The following is a 21,330-nucleotide window of genomic DNA, read 5'->3' on the forward strand; positions in this document are numbered from 1 at the left end:
CATCCCGACATTATTTGTAATTGTGGGATGAACAGGTACAAAGGGAAATGAAAGAGCTGTGTGTGCGCGCATGCACCAACGAAAGCAAGATACAAGATATCGCCAAATATTTTAGAAGTTGCAATCCGATGGGGATGATAATAGTCTGATCTGAAGTTTAAGCCCTACTTCTCTCAAAAAGGCAAATCAACGTAACACCAGGGATAAATGGGGGCAGGGTGAGAGACAAACACTTGATCCTCAAAACTCCCTAGAAGCACAATGTAATGGTTATATGGGGTTGCTCATGCGTAAGTTGCCGCCACTCCTGGCTAGGTGGCCTGGTTAAACCTTTCCTGGCTGGACAGCCCTTCACTTCGTGGCTGTTCAGTCGCTAGCAGAATCCGTCAGTGGGCGTTTCTTGAACTTCTTCCAGCAAAGAAGTTCTTTGATGCCAAGTCTATGCCTACTTTCCCTGCGTGGAAGTCTTCTGCGCAGGGTGGGTGTGGGTAGCGGAGGACCTGTGCTCTCCCCACTGGTCTCCGGCGAAGAGTCCTGGAGCCTCCTCTCCAATTCCCCCATCTGCCCCCCTTTATCCCTGGTGTTACGCTGATTTCCTTCCCCAGCTGATGAGTTCCCTCTCTCCCTGCTTGGCCCTTCTCCGGCATCGCTTGGGAGCCCTGCCTCCACTTCTGGCTCTGATGTCAGTTCCCTGACACACAAGATATAAAACATTTATATACCGGGCTTTGTCCTTTTGGATTTTAGTGTGGAGTGTAGCATACAATCAGTACAATAAAATACAGCAACGATAAAAGCATCTGACAAGACCCTTAAAACCACCATGACATTTGCACAGGTTAATGTGACTGAGTAAATTAGAAGTCACTGAATTGGTCAAGCTCTGATGGACTGTTACTGCTGCTTGAAACCTGTTATGAGTACAGCCTTCTGGTGATTTTAAATGTTGTGTTCTTTATTATGCGACTTGACTGCATTTCGCATGCGGCCATGGCATTTCCTGTGTAGCTATTGTATGTGCCCTGGGATGATTCTAATGAATAAACCCAATGAATAAATAACAGTTTATTTAATTATTCCACCTGGTGCCAAAAAGATGGAAGTTTTGGTGGCAGGAAGATTTATTTGGGAAGAGCATTCAACAACCAGGGCACCATTGTCGAAAATGTCCTCTCCCTTGAAGCTGAATGGCATACCCTGAAAGGAGACGGCATAGAGTGAAAGACCATGGAAGAGGATCTAAGAGCACAGGCCAGTTTGTAAGGGCAGTACTATATATATATAAAACCCATACAATTGAACTGGGAGCTTACCAGAGGAAAAGCCACTGTGGACAGAGCATTATTGTTCTGTTGGCTAAGCAAAGGTTCTCCACTTCTGAAAAATGTAGACCCCTCAGCTACACAACTACCTATCTACCAAGAACCCATATATCCCCAACAGCAGCAAGAATGCTACTAGCCCAGAGATGGAAGGAAGGAGAAATACCAACAAAAGAAACATGGCAGATGAAACTGATGGAGTATGTGGAGATGGCGAAACTGACCAGGAAGATCTGAAACCAGGAAGATCAAGTATTTTCTAAAGACTGGAGTAAATTTGTAAATTTATTTAAAAGACCACTGTAAACAGTTAAAACCTTTGGCAGGGGTGTAATGATACTTGTAATGTGGAATTATTTATGGTAATTATGTTTATATAATAGATGGATAATGGTAAAAGATGCAGCAAATTTAAATTTAAATATGGAGGGAGGGAAGGAGGTCTGAAAGTGCAAAAGAACCTTGTTTGAAATGGTTATTTTTATATGTATAAAATTATCAAAAACTCAATAAAAAATTATAGAAAAGAAAAAATAACTCATATATCCCCCTTGTTTTGCTGCTTGCCTGGGATTGTCAGGAACCAGGCATGCTATAATACATGGCTAATTAGTACAAATCAGAAGTCCTTGTTTGAGTTCTTGCCACAAACTCACCATGTGATCTTGTGAAGGGGGCACCACATCCTAGCCTCATGGCATACAATATTAGAAAAATAATGCTCTCCTTTCAGGGCTGTTTGAGGGATGACAGCAACACTGATAAGGCATATATGAAGACCGCCCAAAAGCACTGTGTTAAATATTATGGTTGTGCAGGCCAGCAGTAGCACAAATAGGAAGTGCTTCCTTCATTTCATCATCTTTCTAATCGGTATGCTTTAATCAAATGTGTCATTATCTAGCTTCCTTCCCACAACCTGCCCACAAGAGGGAGTAAAAAAGAAAACAGAAAAAGTCCTAATAACAAAGATTTGCAAGCCAAACCAGAATAAACAAAAACTAACATCTTCACTTAATGCATGGGAAAGGAGGGCATTTAAAAGTGTGTGTGTGTATGTGTGTGTGTGTGTTTCTTCAAGATTTTATTATGCTGTGCAGCATTTATTTATTTCTGCCATGTGTATTTAATAGAAGTTTGAAGTGCTTTATTTTCCTTTCCAATGCATTATTAAATTTCTTCCACCCACCTTGCATAATTTCCAGGCCTTGCTCTTAACAATAGGGACATTTCCTTCATGCACTCTCAACCTGAAAGAAATTACTTGCAGCCTACATACAAGAATTCCACCCACCATGGAAAAAAAAAGAGCTGGAAGGAACTTTCAGTTCAAGCCCTCAAAGAAAATTTGGATAGAGTCTACGTAACATAGCCTCAAACGGCAGAAGGCTAAAACAATGTAAAATTCAACAAGGCTAAGAAGAACCAGTGTGGACCATATAAGCCTTGTTTTCTCCCATTCTGTATGCAAGAATGACTTCAATGCGTGAGGAGACCCAACTGGATTCAAAGGGGATCACAATTTGAACAGGAGCTAGCAAGTTGAAAGGAAAGAAATCAAATTGCATTTCAGATTTGACTTACAGTGTAGCTTAGTACAAAAGGTGGCAGGAAGGTATGGAGTAGAAAGTTGGGACTTGCCATGTTCTTCTGGTCAGAAGGGAGTAAGGTTAACTCCTCTTCAGGAAGAAGGCAGGGCCAGTCAGGAAAAAAAAGACCATTTATGTCCTTCCTGTAAAGGAGGCACCTTCCAGTTTCACAGCTTGACTTCAGCACAAACATTGCTTATAGATAAAAGGCTATGGCCAGATTAACTACTATTTTGTTGATGACAAATGTAAAGAATATGGGGAGCTAGGAAGTGGGAATCCAGCAGTGTGTCCAACTAAGTCACTTGGAACAGCTAAGAAACACAACCTTGCTGCGCCAGTTCAAAATTTATGCTTTTATGGTGTTTTAATTTTTTTTAATTGTACTTTTTGGTGTGGTATTTTTCTTAGTGATTTCTTTTTCTTGTAAATAAATGATTGTTGAAAGCCAGGGCCATAAATAGCCCTGAGAGCAACAAGGTGTTATGGCATGCCACCAGCAGTCACAGGGACACTGGTGTGTGTGTGTTTTCAATTTAAACGAGGAAAAGTAGGAAAAGGCCCCTTCTCAGAAATGTTAAGTCACAGGAGGAAAAAAAAATGTTTGTGTGTGTGTGTGTTTATTATTAAGAAACCCTGAACCTGTAAGTGGAAATGGGACAGAGCAAACTCATGGTGCACTCATTGGAAAGGGGAACAGAATGGGACTAGACTGGTGAACCCATCCATAGCAACTGCTGAGAAGGTTCTGTCCTTGGTACCTGTTAACCATATTGTTATAATGGTGGACCTGATGGCATAGCATGATATCCAGATAGGTTCATTAGGGTATATGTGGTCCTTCAAATAGCCTGGACCCAAACCAAAAAGACCTGTAAAAGTTAAGATGAGTACTTTGAATTTAGCTCAGGAGCAAACAGGTATGTATTATAAGTTGGGTGTTACATGCACAGATCGCTTATCCCCACCAGATGTCTGGAATCTGCAATCTGTATCTGCTGAAGATTCTTGACTGTTTTCAGAGGCAGCCCACACACAGAGTCTGGAAGCAACCAGTATGTGTATGATTGTAGCCAAATCTGCTTTCTTTGGGTGGCCTCCTGCTTTACAGACATTCTCCACAAACTAACGAAAATCATACCCTGGTACGGCATTTGCTGTCTTGCTGTCTTATCGTAAAGCTTGTTATCTACTATATATACCATCAAACTCTAAACAATGCTACTGAATAGCTAACTATTCTCCATAGTGTTAGCTCCTCCCCAATTTGTATTCTTTGCATTTACCTCTGCTGAATTTCATTCCATTCAGTTCTCCATTTTGTCAAGACAATTTCAAATCCTAATACTATCCTCAAGGGTATTTGCAGTATATCCTCCTTTTATGTCAACTGCAAATTCCCTAAAATGCACAAGCTCTTTTTCTTTGGTAAAGTCGTTATCAAAAGCATTAAACAGGACTGGATACAGGTGCAGATTGTACAAGGAATATACAAGCTCTGGGTACCACGGTGGCTAAGCCTGAAATCGGACAGCATTAGTTTCAGATGGAATTATTCATATAAAGGTCTTTAACAAGTCTAAAACATAACTTATTAGACACTAATTCCTCCCCTATTCCATAACTAAATTTATTATCTTGGCTAATGTAGACATTGCCTTTATTTTGGTGGTCAAAATTTTCCACCTTCAGTACAGATAAGAAGCCAGACATATAATTAACCCAAAGCAATAGCAACAATTTATGCTACAGACAACATTAAAGATCACATATTTTTAATTTCATAATAATAATTGTAATTCTCCCCTGCTACTGCAAAGTGACGGTTTATAATAATTTAATTTGACTTAGTGCATTCAAAGACAATGCATTGGGGTCTATTCAACGCTATTCTGAGGGAGGATAACTTAGTTGGAAACAACCCATTGTTTCTTGCCAAGTTGAAAGGACATCTTTTAAGAAAAGCATCTGCTAATCTCTTCCTAAAGGATGTCAAGCCATAAGATCTACCATTTCTCTTCTTAGCGGATCTCATCATGAAAGTAGATTATACTTGCTCCAGAAGATTAATTCTGCTATTGAACCTTCCCAAGGGGAATTTCACAAGCCCCTCAAGGAGCCAGCTGGGGTTGTGGGGAGACATTCAAACTCTTTCCTAAACTGTCAGCTTTTGTAAAATCTCTGGCTCTTTTATTTCAAGATTCCACATATAAAGATGTGCTCTTCAATTTTACGTATTTGAATATGCAGAAAATACACTAACAACCCAGTTGCTCAATAAGAAATAAGCCTGTCCTAAACTAAGGAGTCTGCTTGGCACATAAAAACAAACTAATATTTTATCAGGACTATTTCATATGTTCAGATAATTATATTTCTACTACAGTGGGACCTCAGGTTAAGTACTTTGTTCCGGAGGTCCGTACTTAACCTGAAACTGTTCTTAACCTGAAGCACCACTTTAGCTAATGGGGCCTCCTGCTGCTGCCGCGCCACTGGAGCCCGATTTCTGTTCTCATCCTGAAGCAAAGTTCTTAACCTGAAGCACTATTTCTGGGTTAGCAGAGTTTTTAACCTGAAGCGTATGTAACCTGAGGTACCACTGTATGCCCATATTGGCCATGATCCCTTGGCTAAGCATATCCTATGTCTCCACAACAAAGTTTTGACAAGGGGCTTGAATATGAGGCTTTTTAACCTGGTTTAAGGGGTTTGCCCAAACACATTCCCTCCTATTACTGTTCCAATTCCTATGTACTACAATGATCTATCCTTGTTTAAGAGAATCTCCTCAAGATCACCCAGCACAGATTTAAATCCTTAGCTTGCTTTAGCTATTTTTAAGCAAAACATACTCAAGCAAAAGAGGGTGCATAGGAAAAGCATGAGGCTGGTGAAAAGGAGTTCACCGACCAATTTGACAAAATCTCTTTTGACTGGACTCTAGAACTAGGCTGGCACAGTCAGTACAATCAGTAACCACTAGTTTGTGATGTCAGGCAAATTCAGCACTGGCCTGCAAACAATGGATGTGATAGAACTACCCTGACTTATTTTAGTTATGCCCTAGTGACTGAATCTTGCAATGTTATCTATCATCTATCTATATCATCTATCTATATCTATCTATCTATCTATCTATCTATCATCTATCTATCTAATCTAATCTATCATCTATCATCTATCTATCTATCATCTATCTATCTTGCTTTGTACATTTTTATCCTGCTTTTCCTCCAAAGGACTCAAGGCAGTGCTCAAAGTTCTCCTCCTGAAACTCACAATATCCCTGTGAGACAGGTAAGGTTGGGAGAGAGTGAATGGCCCATGGTCATGTAGCGAACTTCATGGCTGAGTGGCGACTGGAACCCCAGTCTCTCCAGACTTAATCCAATACTCCAACCACTCAACAGGAAAAAGGTTTAATCCAATTTCCTCAGAAAGATGTTGGGCTTATCACCCTGTGTATGGAATATGGTTATCTGTCTTTAATATACTTTCAGTATGTTAAACTTTCAGTATGTTCAACTTTCAGTATATTAAACTTCAACTTTCAGTTGAAGGAGCACATTTCTCCATGTGCCACAACCCATAGTTTATGACTGGGGGACGAGACCCTTCTCTCAGCACTCCTGCTGTGGGTGGCAATGAGGATGAGAACACAAGAGAAATCTTTCTCTACTGCAGCACCCCATCTTTGAAACTCCCCCCTGAGGAGTCTCCTTCTCTGGCCATGTTTAGACAGAATTTAAAGACAATTTTTATTTGTTCATTTCTTCAGAAGACTGGAAGATTCAGGCACTACAGGTCTTAAAAACTTGCCATTTTCATTGTTGTTTTGGATAAGGTATTTTCAGTCTTTATGTTGTTAGCTGCCCTGGGCACCCTTCATTTAGGAAAGGAAGAATATAGACTTAATAAATTAAACACAGTGGCATAGCGTGGGGGGTGCAAGGGGGGCCGGCCGCACCGGGCGCAACTTCTGGGGGGGCGCGCTCGCTGCCTCCGGAGTCGCCCAGAGCCCCATGGCAGCGGCTCTCAGCGCTCGCTGCGGAAGGCGCGCCAGGCAGCCCCTCCTCACCGACGGGCAGCGTTCACCTGCGGGGCTCGGCCAGCGCGCAGGGCTGGCCGCATGGAGTTGCCGGGGAGCCGCCGCCTGCCATGCCGCCCTGGCTGCTTCAGCCGCGTCCGACAGCCGGCTCGAGGCTCCTTCCGGCTGGGTCTCCCGATGGGGTGCTGCGGGCGGAGGCTTCGGCACCAAGCGCCACGCCACCCACCCGCCCCGACGGGGCCCGCCCACCCGCGCCGGAGGCTGGCCAACCCACTGGCCCCAGAGGCGCCCCCTCCCCGCGCCAGAAAGAAGCCGCGTCGGGGCTAGCCGGGCCGGGGAGGGAGACCGAGAAGGCTGCATCGCGACGGCCAAAGACGTGCGTCTTGGCGCAAAGGGGCCCGCGGCACCCAGACGCGGAAGGGACCCTCTCCCCCTGACCCGCCACTGAACTGCAATTCCCAGCTCCCTTGGCAAATCCCAGTGCCCAATCCCCAAGATGCTTTATTTGAGGCAGGGGTCCTTTAATTGCAAAAACAACACGACGGAGGGCAGTAGTCACTACGAAGTTTGCCCCAGAGTAGAGACGTCAGTATTAATGACCATGGTTAGGGGTTAGGGGCGCAAATTACTTGCCTTGCCCCGGGTTAGGGGGCGCAAATTACTCGCCTTGCCCCGGGTGCTGACTACCCACGCTACGCCGCTGATTAAACATAAAGCTTCGACAAATGTCCTGAAATCATGGTAGCATTTGCACTTTTCCTCTTCTACTTATGTGCTACATCCACTTACTGCTCTTGGATTCTTATATTAGCCATTGGATGTGGATCATGAGCAAAATGATTCTTTGGATAACTATAGTCTAAAAAAGGTTCCATTCTTTGCTAATCAGAGACTAATACACCTAGATTTACACCACCCGAGAACTGCAGTTGATAATGAGGCTAAAATAGTACTCCAAATTATGGGATCACCAAAACTTAATACTTGCAGGCTTTAGTTATGAGCAAAAAAATAGGAGAGCATTTATGCTTGATTATCTTAATGTTCTGTCATTTTGCTAAGTGGCCCATTTAGTAAAGCTCACTTAATGAACAGCTTTGTACCTGTGGAATCAAGAGAAACATATCTGTGGACTATTTTCTTTCATATTAGTGAGAGGCTAACACTTCCTTTCTTAAGAACTCTAACAATAAGGCACACTGAAATACTGTTATCTTGTGGTTTATGGGATGACTCTTATTGCACTACTAAGGAGGTAGATTTTTTTAAAGTCTTCAATACAAATTATAAAGCAGATGATAAAATAAATTTTCTGTTGGCTCCCCTGTTAATCTTACGTTTTCTTTGTCAATTCATTATCCGAAGTCTATCAACTTTTACTGTTCTGTGACCATGATAAAATATGTCTCTCCCACTAACCACTACACTATGAAGATTTACAATACTTGCATCTGCTGAACTTAGCTGTGGCCAACAAATAATTCCTCACCCAAGAAGGCTAACATCATGTATTAGTTTTCCCCACTCCTCTCACAGTGCTGGCGACCCTAAGAACTAATTTAGGTGCTTACTAAAGGACGTGGACTAGAATTTTATAACAGGGAAGCCCACAAGTTACTTTTAGAAGTCCTCTTTAATTTCAAAAGTAACCACCTAGTTGCATGAAGGGGTAGCTGTTAGAGAAATCCATGACCAAAGGTGATCAAAATGGTTGCATACTTCCTCTAATTCCAGCCAAAATGCAAACGTTGTTTTACAGTGCCACGATTAGACATTAACACATTGAAATGCAGTTTCAAGTTTTGAGAAAATAAGATGAACTAGCTCAAAATTTGGTAAAAGTAATGTTTTCATTATTCAAAATTTTGTCAAATGAAATTTAGATAAGTAACTATGGCCAGAAAACATGCACACACTTTGCCTGCAATAATTCAATGGTACATTTCATGTGAAACATTTCTTTACACAATGTTTGCTACAGTAATATAGCGGTAAGACATGCGACCATGTGTTCACTAGAAAAGAACATTTAAGGGGGGGAGGGGGTGAAGCAAATAAATCTGGACACAAATTAATTTCATAGCCAAAGTGAGAAATAAAACTTACTTCAATACTGAAGTACCCTCTGTCAACATAGTCCCCTAGAAAAAGGTATCGTGTGTTGGCAGGAGAGCCTCCCACTTCAAAGAGCTTCATCAAGTCAAAGAATTGTCCATGGATGTCCCCGCAAACTGGAAGATAGAGAGACACAAGTGGAAAGACCAATTTATACAGAACATTATGAACACAGCTATACTTCTAAATCCTTACCCAGGGCTTATTGTAATGTTTTAGGGCCTAAACAACTTGCATCAGACGTGTCTAATGTGGTATTGCCTACAATGGATGCACTGGCATGATCCACCAAACTAGGCGTCCTATGGTTGAGTCTGCAGATGTTGGACTACAACCCCCAATAACCTTAGTGTTGTATGGTCAAGGAATCCGGGGGTCTGGATCGTGTCCAAAGCCCAGAGAGGGGCTAGGGCCATGCCAGGACCCCCCGAGAACCCCAGGGGTGAACACCAGTCAATATACATTGATGGAGTTCCCCCTGCTGGTTGTTTACCCTTCCCGGATCCAGATATAGTTTTGATACCAATGCCTACATCAATACCAGTCACATTTGTGTATTTTAATAAAGTTGTGGCCATAATTTGCCCATTAACATCTAAACTAAATTCTGTCTCCACTTTCCATGGGGGATGGGTTTTGGGGCTCGAAGCACAAGTTCTAGTGTTCTGAAGGAAGGAGGGAAAACTTTTATCTGTCTACTTTCTTCATGTTATGCATAATTCTATACATAATTCTTCTTGTTATGCATGATTTTCTATCACGCCACCTCTTTCTCAAACTAAAATGTCCCAATATTGCAAAACCTTTCCTTATAGGGGAGTTGCTCCACTTCCTTCATCATTTTGGGTTGCCCGTTTCTGAACCTTTTCCAACTCTACAATGTCCTTCTTGAGTGAGATGACCAGAACTGTACATAGTATTCAAAAAGCGACTGCACTATAGACTTGTATAGCATTATCATGAGATCAACAGTTTTATTTTCAATTCCTTTCCTAATGAGCCTCAGCACCAAATGATTGTCTCTCAGCTGATGCACACTGGGATTAAATCTTCATTGAGCTATCGTCATCCCTAAGGTCTCGCTCCTAGTCAGTCACTCACTGACAGTTCAGACCCCCTCAGTGTATATGTGAAATTAATAACCCCCCCTACATGCATCTTGTTTACATTGAATTGCATTTGCCATTTTACTGCCTTTTCACTCAGTTTGGAGAGGTCCTTCTAGAGTTCTTTGTAATCCCTTCTAACAATCCTGAACGGTTTTGCATCATTAGCAAACTTGGCCACTTCACTGGTTCACACTTCTTTATTTACGAAGATCATGCACTACTGAGTGATAAATGTCTCAAAATTAGGACTTAGAAGAAAAAAACCCATTTATTTACAGGGAAAGAAAATTATGGTGTAGTACAAGTGCTTTTAACAAGGTTGCACTAAAATTTACCATGCCATACAATACAAACATTACTCATATTTCATTGTCTCCCCCCCCCCCCACAGCATTGCAAATGCTACCCTGACTCACTATCTAAAGGAAAACTGCAAATTAACCTTCTTTCCCCTTCTCTAATCATTAGGACAGCCCTTGCCTGACAGCTACAAGAAATCAATGTGGCAACTACAGCAATGGGGATGTTCTTGGAGCCCTTACTCGCATTGGTTGATATATGAAACCAATGTTACTACTGTTAAAGCAAATTATTCCTTGTTTTTCCTCCTATTCTTCTACATCTAGTAAGTGGCTTGAGGATTTCAAAACACAAAACTTATGTGTGTCAACTTTATTCTAATTCTGTTGCTCTGAGCTCATTGATGGCCATTTTCATGTTATTGGTCTGCCATAGATTTCCAATAGTTATATCCCACCTTTGAAAGAATATGTAATAAACACAGCTAAATGAGGAGAAGGAAGAAGTCATGAATATTTGAGGGGGGAAAGTTACTGCATCTTCAAAAACAGCAATCCAAAAAGAAAAACAGCAGTAGTCATATGTAAATTTAAAAACAAGAGTTCTTAAAATGCCGGTTGAAATAAAGCAGTTTTTGCTGTATGAGAGGGTAGGTGTAACCACTGTGTGATATAAGGGTAGAACACTTGGGACTTTTTCATTTAGATAAAGGTGAGTCAAGGAGGATGACAGAGGTGCGTAAAATTTTGCATGGTGTGGAGAAAGCAGACCGGTAGTTTTTCTCCATGTTTCATAGTACTGGGTCATCTGATGAAACTGAACTGTGGGAAATTCAGGACAGAAAAAAAGAGGACTTCTTCCTACAGCACATAGTTAAACTATGAAATTCTCTCCCAACAGATATCATAGTGGTCACCAACTTGGATGGTTTTGGAAGGGGATTAGAGAAATTTCTGGAGGAAAAAGCTATCAACTGCCTCTAGTGGATACTACTGAACACCACCTTTTAGCGACCAACGAAAGATACCTTGCTTGTGGACTTCCCCAGATGTATCTGGTTGGCCACAAGGAGAAGAATCCTGTACTAGATAGGTCTTTCAACAGAAGCCAGCAGGGCCTTTTAGATTTTTAGAAGGGGCTCAGGATTGTTCTCAGGTAAGCCCGCATAAGGAAGAAAATGTCAGTGAATGAAAATGCATCCATAGTTTACTATATAAAAAGCAATGCCAGGTATATACAGAGATCAGGCAGTCAAGGCAAGCAGTAGAAGGTAGTGGTGTTGGCCTTCAAACTTTAAATATGCAGAGCCAATCTGAACATAGTAAACATCATGAGATGAAGCGGGTCTGAAACATAGCCACACATTTCAGAGGACAATAGGAAACAGGGAAATTTGTTGTATAACCAATATAACCTTCTTATATTCAGAAGCCAGAGACACTGTTTTCAGCAAGGGTTACTCCCAGGTAAGCATAGATAGGATTTATGACTAAATCAAGAATAAGCTTCTATCCTCATTCATAAAACAACTAATTGTTCAAATAATCAAATCCAACATTAAATAAATGACATCAAATGCAGAATTAGCTTATAGTGAAAAATAGAACTCCAAATAAAGAACCCCTACATACTTTATCCCATCTCCAGTAAAGAGAACCAATAACTAACCCTTGCATTCCAATAAAAAATAATTATTAGACAACTTAATTAAAACGAGTATTTAAAATCTAATGAAATGTCTTAAGATTCTATTTTTTTTTATCAAAAGCAATTTCTGTAGCTCCTATTAAGAACATTGCGATTTCTCTGCTCTGCACAATTTAGTTTAATAAAGCCATTAGATCCATTTTACCAGCTTACCTCTCAGTTAATGCAATCAAAATGTATACACAGTACAACTTTATTATGACAGAAAATACATTTTGAGAGAAAGAGGAGGAAAAAATCAGCACAGTAGGAAAGTATCTGAATGCAGTTATCCTTTCATGATCTGATTTCTTCAATGGCTGCAAATGGATGCAATATTATTTATTGGGTTTCGAGATGAAAGCTTGCTTTGCCGCCCACAGATACTTATTAAATATTTTATCTTGAAAGCTGCAAAAACAGAGCCCAAGGGCTTTTAGAGGAGAGCTCTCCCGTTTAACTTACAGGGAACACTCTTCTTGCTATTATGCTACAAGCTGCTATTGGCCCTGCCACTCTGGGGTGAGGCCAGGCCAAATAGGCTCCTTTGCCTTCATGAAAACACACATGCTCAGACAGTCTTCAGTCACATGGCATCATAGTGCGACATCTGTATGAGGAAAAAACCCCACACCAAGTGGTTGAATTTAAGCCTTTAACAGCTGCTCCTTGTGGTTGTTTCTGGATAAGAACTAGTATATCCCACAGTGAAATTCTTAAAAGAATCCCCCTCTTAACTGAATTGCATTGCAGCTGCACTATGTCTCTCCCATCAATTTACAGACCATCTTGCATCCTGGTGCCATTTAAACAATGCAACTTTTTCTTGCACACACCCTTTTCTCTTCATATCTCCAAAACTCTCTGCCACAATGAGTTGTCACGTGCATCAGCAATGCTGTAGTATATAGCAGTGAAAATATATTTATATTTGTTTCATGCTGTAAAGCAGAAATTGCTGTAAAGCAGAAATTGCTTCCATAAAGTTGTTTTAAGGGGGTAACTTGACAGATTGCACAAGCTGCAACCCATCCCATCTAGATGCAAAAAAATAGGTTCTTCATCAAGCATATATTTGATGGTTGGCTGAAATAAATGACTGGGGTGGTGCATTTGGCTCTGGTGCCACATTCTGTGTTAACAGTTACCACTTCCTCCTCCTGCTTCCTGTCTTATCAAAGCAGCTTCAAGCATGCCAGAGTTTGTTTTGTACATGTGCACACAAGAGGCCGGGTCACATATGGAAGAGTCCATTCTATATTTTTGGCTGAATTCCACTGGCTAATCTAAAATCTGCAGTGTGAGCTACAAATAAAAAGAGGATCCATCATCCCCAGATAAAATCTCAATGGGACAGTTCTACAAAGAATGGGAAACATGAATGGGAAATGAAACAAGGAGGTTTAGAAACAGTTGCTGAGTTCATGGCATCCTTTCTTCAGGAGGCACTGAATTTCAGAGCAACTTGCTGTTATTACTCTTACAGCCAATTACAAAGATAACTATGAGGTATTTAAAACCTCGTAGTTTACTCTCATTTTTGTCTATGGGCAAGAGGAAAGCAACAGTTACAACCTATATGTTCAAAGAGGCCACCACAGCTGGACTTGCTTGACACATACATTCCATCGGTAGATAACCTCATTGTTTGTTAGCAGTTTACAAACATAAGATCCAGCAAAAGGCATATCTAATCCAGCATCCTGTTTTTTAGTGTGGTTAACCAGATGCTGTGTCTCAGCCCACAGGCAGGACATAAGCTTGCCCAGGAAAGATACGACTGCACCCAGCTTTTGACAGTCTGCTCCACGGAAGGGTTCTATAGACCTTCATCAAATCAGAAGGAAACTGAGAGAATGCTCCAAAATGGTAAAGAAAACATTCAGATACAGTATGATTTCCAATGCTGAGCAAGTACTGACAGATACACACAGCTGACAAGACCATGTGCTGTCAAAACTAAAATTTCACAAGTAGCATCTTGTTGTCAAAACTGATGTTTAAGCCCTGTGCATCTTTTTGTATTACACCTCCCTGCAAGAGATTTGCTAAAAATAAAAGAAAGCCTAGCCTGCTTAGATAGCATCTTTATGTTCCATGAAGCATGTCTAATAACTTTATCAAGGACATTTATGGACATTTGCAACATCACGTACATTGCAAACAGTACACAGTCAACAATAAATAGGGAGAGAACAAGAAAACATGCATTCAATAACTCTTTTTCTGATGAAAATTGTTTGGGGTAGGCTTGTGTCAGATGAATTAATATGACATTAAGCACATTATTAAGAGGGAGAGATTATCTAAATAAATTATCTAAAGATTTATTTGTTTACCAAAGACCTAAAGAATTTTGCCCTGGAAGGTTTTGATACAATGTAAGCTTGAAACCTGAGTCCAATTGATTGTCCAATTTTCTAAAAATCAGTAATGAATTTATGAAGAGAACTGTTAAGAATTTGGCATGCATCCTCTGATAAAGCAATCTCTCAGAGCATCCTGGGATTAATAAACTGAATTGGTGAAAAATGGAAAAGTGTATGGTTAGATGTCCTCCCATGATCATATGAATTTCCTTATATGAATTTGCCAATAAAACCTTTGAATAAATACAAACAGCACAGCAGAAATTCTTTGTGAGACTATCAGGCTCATAAGGGGTTGGCATTTAAATGACTCTTTTTCTTCTTAGAAATATTTTCACAGGGTGGGGCAGCACAGGGTACATTTGCGTGCCGTCTTCATTTCCCCAGAATGCCTTTGGGCCATGTGTGACATTCTGAGGAAATGACAATTGCCGAAGCTTGAGACTTTGTGCCAGCTGATGCTTCACTTCAGGTATTTCTCATTCTCTTTGCCCTCCCAGTTTTTTGCATGGATGTTGCAAGTGGTGTGCTTTGAAGACTTCAAGCTCTGCTCTGAACTAAGGGACACATTCAGAATTCAAATCAAAACCAGCCCCAGCATCTCCAGTGTTGCTGATGGCTCCCTGGGACTTTCCTGTGCCTCCAGCTGTGGAACATCACAACAGCTTCTTGTTCCCTCCCAGAGACATATTGTACTCCTTTTCCCTCCTGGCTAGTGTACACCCCCCTCCTCAGCCTTGGATGGATCCATGGCTGGCCAAACGTAGCTGAGTGGTGTACACAGCCTCTCACAGGATGAAGAACTCAAGCTGCTTGTAGACGAGACAATGTGCTTGGAGTCAAAGCCCAAACTAGGAGCAGTAAGTTAGGGAGTCCTGCCCTGGCACACCCACTGATTCCACTCAAGGTTTAGTGGAGGGAACAATTCACCCATGGCACCTCTCTTTACTCTATCCCCCCCCCTTACTAAAAAAGATTGGGAGAAGTGCAGCAGGGAATTTGCAAAGTGATCGCTTTCCAGCTGCATTTGCCTCTTGTTAAGAAGCCAAAACAGCAACATCATCATCATCATCATCAACAACAACCTGGCAGTGTGACTGATGATGTAGCATTAGGCTGGCCAGATAAAAGTTTCCAAAGTAAGAGACACTGGAGCTATTGATGTCTGAAGCACATCTGTGCAAGAGTGGATGGGCAGAAAGGGAGAATCCAGTCCGTTCAAAGAGATCTGGGATGTTTTGAAACACCGGGTGCTCTTCTTTAAAAAGATAATTACACCCCCTCTGTCTACCATTTCTCCCTTCGAGGTATCAGAAGGATCTGTGAGAAACACACATAATCTGGCTGTGATGTTTCTTACTTGGCATTCTTTACTCTACTCTGTGACTCTCTGCTGGGACCTCCCTGTGATCAAATGCCTTCTGAAGTGCTTCTTTTGCTCCTACCATGGCTATAGAGAAAGAATAGAACTCACACACTTATTTAAAGTGCCTCTGTTTTGATTTGTTGAAGAAAACTACTCTTCGCGATGAATGCATCCTTTCAAACATGGACTGGATCTCAGATCAAACCTAAAATGGAATGCAGGAGAGAGCATGGGAGACTTGACTAGATCAGATTCTACTTGATGTTATGTGGGTGTCAGATTACATCTAGCAGTCTCTCATCACGTGGAAGTAAAAAACTGACTGTCTCTAAGCATATATGTGTTTCTGTGTCTCCAGAAGTCCTGTATAGCTATAATTCACAGCACAATCCTATACATGTCTAGACAAGCTTCCCATTAAGAAACATATGTCCATGGTAGTGGTAGCAGATCGATGATAAAGATGATAACAGCAACAACAGCAGTATAGCTAACAAATTATCAAGGTTGTCAAGGGGGAGAAACATCCACTGTATGTTTTGTATTGAAGTGAAGCAGGACAATGGGACTCCCTTGAGTCCTGTGTCCAAAATTACCTGAGCTGCACCACTAGAACAGATGCCATGGAATATTATTTGTATGGGACTACATAACCAGTGAGGTATCTGAAAGACACAATCTCTAACTGAGATCCTTCAAAACACTGAATAGTGCAGAAACCCTTTCCTTACATCTAGGTTAGATTACTGCAACACGGCATACGTGGAGCTGCCTCTGAAGATGGTTTGGAAACTTCAGCTGGTGCAAAATTCAGCATCCAGGTTGCTCACCAGGACAAGACAGTTTGAGCATATAATGCCAGTTCTGGCCAAACTACACGAGCTGCCAGTTAGTTTCCAGGTCCAATTCAAAGTTCTGGTTTTTATCTATAAGGCATTGAATGCTTCAGGTTTGCAATATTTTAAGGACCACCTCTCCCCATATTAACCAACCTAGACCATGCAATCACCCTCTGAGGCCGTTCTTCACATGCTTCCTCCATGAAAGGTCTGGAGGGTGGCAACACAAAAGAGGGCTTTTTTGTGGTGGCTCCTTGCTTGTGGAATGCTCTCCCCAGGGAGGCTTGGCTGGTGCCTTTGTTACATATATTTAAGCACCAGGCAAAAACATTCCTCTTCTCCCAGGCCTTTGGCTAATTAAACAATCCATGGTCTTCAAAACTCTCTCTCTCTCTCTCTCTCTCTCTCTCTCTCTCTCTCTCTCTCTCTCTCTGTGTGTGTGTGTGATGGATTTTGTCTGTTACTATGTTATTTTGTGTTTGTATATTATAAACCACCTTGTGATGCTCGGATGAAGATTGGTATAGAAATTTAATAAATAACAATAATACTGAATCAAGTATAAACAATCCAAAGGACAATTGTTGTGCTGCACTCTATGCAATTCCTTAATACATGGAGCAGAACAAGACTATCAATGGATTCATTTTATCAGTCTGTTGCTATCCTTTACAGAGTATCTATAGAGAGTATAAAAACATATTAAGGATATAATATATTCTGCAGTATTCACTTCGTGACGTTTTAAAATGGAAGAGCTCTCAAACACAACTGAACCCTTTGTTAACAAAAATATACTTTTCATCCTTCTCATGTGTTATCAGACAGGGCTCTGTTTAGATATTCCAGCCACTGGAATTGAGATTACTAATTATTAGGAGCAAGGTTTATTCAGCAGTAAAATGATTTCTCCAGAACAATCTGTCATTCCTGCTTGCTTGTGGTTTTTTGAAGGATGGCCTATTTCTGACCCGCTAAGAAGTGGACAGTTAATTAATTTTACATGGTCTCATTCTACTGCTGGTTTGTGAGCCAGCATAATCTACAGATTTACTTAAAACACACACTAGTGTAGTTGAAAAAAAATGCTTAACTTTGGTTTTACATGTTTTTGATGGATTCCCTGCTCTTCAAATAATAAACTTCTTTGAGATCCTTCATTCAGTCAAGACTGTGTGTAAATTAGGAATGTGAGATGATGCACAATAAGGAGGGCTTGAAAAAGCACATAGTTGGTAGCCGACAGTAGAATTCAAACACAACAACAGAGATTTATTATAACAAATGGCACCAACTTTAGCCATAATCCAGAAAAGGTGAGGCAACTATCTATGTTCAAATGCTTTCAGACGAACAGTTAGACATGTCAGTATTTTTTAATATATCCCAATGAAATAAACTGAATGTAAGAATGCTTAACTGTGGGTGAAGCTGATGTTTTTGTGTTTGTGATTGTATCATTGATTGTTGTGTTATTGTGGGGTTGTTTGGTTGCCACTATGCTGGGATATTTGTGGACACAATTTGCACCATCCTAGAGTCACTGGTGATGAGCGCCGCAACCCCAGAGTCAGTCACGACTGGACCTAATGGTCAGGGGTCCCTTTACCTTTACCTTAGAGTCACTGGTGAACACTTTTTCTGAGTGTCTAGAGATGGAAGCATCTTGACTGCAATGGATGTGGGAACTTACATAGATTCATGAACACTATCATGAGTGATATTAGTATTGCAGGACATTAGCAAAGACTGTTCTTGACTTGAGACAAACCAATTCCATTACACTGGGGGTGGTGAGGAGAGGGTAACTTAATCTTGTTTTAAAACAGAACTCAATGCAACTCCCAACTAACATGCTTATTGCCTGCTTCTGGGCTTTCCTGCACAGTCAGGACTTTAGGATATCTTATCAATCAATAATTTTCTTCCCCATCAAGAGCAATATATAATAAAAAATAAATTAATATATGTAAACTTTGCAAAAGTAGTACAATCAGTTTCTTGTAGAGGGTTTGTCTGCTTGATAATGAAGTGCTGATTCTTGTTGCTCACATGTGATCCTTTATTTACCAGTAACGGAATTGAAAGAATTTCAGCAGAGAGAACAGATGGACATTCCCAACTGTGGATCGTGCTGTCCCCTAACATACTTGATATTCATAAATGGTGCTGTAGTGTCCAAGCAGTGTTCACTCTGCTCCATGTGCTGGGTTTCTACTGTACATAAGGTCTGTCTATGAGTTCAGCTATGTCACAGGGGCTAAAAAGTAATCACTGGCCCGCTTTGCTTCTGTACATATACTAGAGCTTGTGAAAAAGCAAAATGGGTCATTAAGGCAATGATAGATCAAGGATGCAACTCTCCAGGACAACAAAAACACAAGGATAAGGCTGACACAATGCAAGTAACATTATTTTGCCTTAGCCATTGTTAACATAGTATTAACATTAGTACTGTTGTCAAATACATAAGGCACGCCACTTGAATTCCACGAAGGCTAATAGTAACATATACAAAGCCTGATTCAAAGTACAAGAGGCAGAAAATTATATCATTTCTATATGCAATCCCAGAAAGCCCCCTGGTTTGACACTGATAAAGGGAGGAAGAAGTACTTCAACTGCAGCAGTAGATAAAAGAACTTTATTTTTCTTTTGTTTTGGTCATGCCATGATGCATGCCTATTTCTGCTGCTTGAGAAAGATGGAGGGGCCAGTGCTAAAGAGACAGGAGAGCCAGCAACAGTTAAGTGACCAAGTGTAGGCAGATACAGCCACACATCAACAGAATGGGTGTCAGATCCAGAACCACGAATCTTTTGTTTCCAGAAGCATCAGCTTTTACCAATAGGCCAGCCTGAAAGGGCTTGGCAAATGTTGGACCTTGCCTGCTTTCCTGCACAGTCAGGACTTTTCACCTTGCCTCCTCTACTACATTGCTGCTGCAAATCTGGTTAAGCATTGAAGTGTAAGGATACCATCAAGGCTGCTGTAAATGTCAGTCAGCCCTGCTCAGCTGGCTCTGTAAATCCCCTGGCAGAGCTGACTCATCAAGCAGAGCAACTCATCGCTATGAACTGGTCCACACATTATGCTACGTCTTAGCTGGTTTTAAGCCATGGATGAAATGTGAATATGCCTCCCGCCCCTGCGAGTGTTGTATGAACATGAGTCATGATTTGTTTCACAAACTATCATTTAATGTGAACAAGCAGTGTGCTGGTGCACATCATACAAAAGTTCCCTCGGTTTTCCTGCAACACACCAGCCACACTGTGAACAAAATAAGCCAGGGTCTGGGTTTGCTGTTTTGTGTGAACCAAGGTTTTTTCCCTCTCCAAACCTTGAGCAATTTGTCTTCATTTACCACTCATGGTTTGATTGGGGGAAACAAACCACGGGTCTGGGTCTGAACAATGCAATAAGCAGGTTCTGGTTTGCTTCATCAACAGCATGGCGGCAGCAAGATCAGTGTAATAGCGTTGCAGAGACTTTTGAGCAGAATTCACATTAAACCATAATTTGTTTTAAATGATGGTTCAATGTGATGTGTGAAACAGGCCATTGTCACATATACACATATGACACTGTTGTTAGGGAGAGAAGGTTACCAAAAAAAGGGAACAGGATAATAACTTGCATACCACTCATGCCATGTTGACAAATGCTTATATGATCAGGGGCTTTGCCAGAAAGCAGTAAACTTTGCCACAGTTTGGCGCTATAGCTTGGTTCAAACACATACACCATTTGATCAATGATTAGCTGAATGTATAGATTGAATGGATTTGTAAAAACTTGTGTAAAAGTTTCAATTGTGGTGTTGCAACTGTTAGGGCTCATTCACACATGCAAGTAACCGCTTGACCCTGTACCCATTAGCTGATAGAAATACAGTGGTACCTCAGGTTATATATGCTTCAGGTTACAGACTCCGCCAACCCAGAAATAGTCCTTCAGATTAAGAACTTTGCTTCAGGATGAGAACAGAAATTGTGCTCCGGCGGCACGGCGGCAGCAGGAGGCCCCATTAGCTAAAGTGGTGCTTCAGGTTAAGAACAGTTTCAGGTTAAGTACGGACCTCCGGAATGAATTAAGTACTTAACCCGAGGTACCACTGTCATTAACCAGCCCTACATGTTGTCAATAGAGAATGAACACAGTACTGTACAGTACATTTATGAAGTAGGAATGGGGTGTGGGGGTGTGGAAATGAAGACACCTGCATGTAGAGTCCACATAGGCTTACAAATATTGAAGCAGCAGAAACTGAACATCTATGAATACTTCTTATGTAAAGACATTTAGCAAGCGGCACTGACAATGATTTTATGCCTTCTTGCATGTACAGCAGCACATGGAAGACAGGACTTCAGGGCAACTAAACTGGCACATTTCAGATATGCTTCTCTGAAGCCCTTTGCTACAACGATAATCCCTCGATCTGAATGCTCCAAATGCTCTCAAGTACTGAATGGACAGAGGATTTGGAGTTTTGTTTGCTGGACAGCAGGAGAGGTTTTTTTTTCAATTAATAGAACAGCTATTACAGTAAATGGCTGGCAAGGGACAAGATGTCTCTAC

General features: G+C 41.1%; 1 protein-coding gene across 5 annotated transcripts in view; it reads right to left on the bottom strand.

The window, feature by feature from the left end:
- PPP3CA (protein phosphatase 3 catalytic subunit alpha) overlaps positions 1–21,330 on the bottom strand; it is a 189,333-nt gene that overhangs the window by 59,821 nt on the left and 108,182 nt on the right. For all 5 annotated transcript variants that reach the window (XM_081925077.1, XM_081925075.1, XM_081925074.1 and 2 more), the window contains exon 3: positions 9,069–9,193. In XM_081925077.1, coding sequence (XP_081781203.1) covers positions 9,069–9,193 — 125 coding nt within the window. The remainder of the gene's footprint in view (positions 1–9,068; positions 9,194–21,330) is intronic.

This window comes from Podarcis melisellensis, assembly GCF_964234715.1.
Source record: "Podarcis melisellensis genome assembly, chromosome: 9".
Classification (NCBI taxonomy): domain Eukaryota; kingdom Metazoa; phylum Chordata; class Lepidosauria; order Squamata; family Lacertidae; genus Podarcis; species Podarcis melisellensis.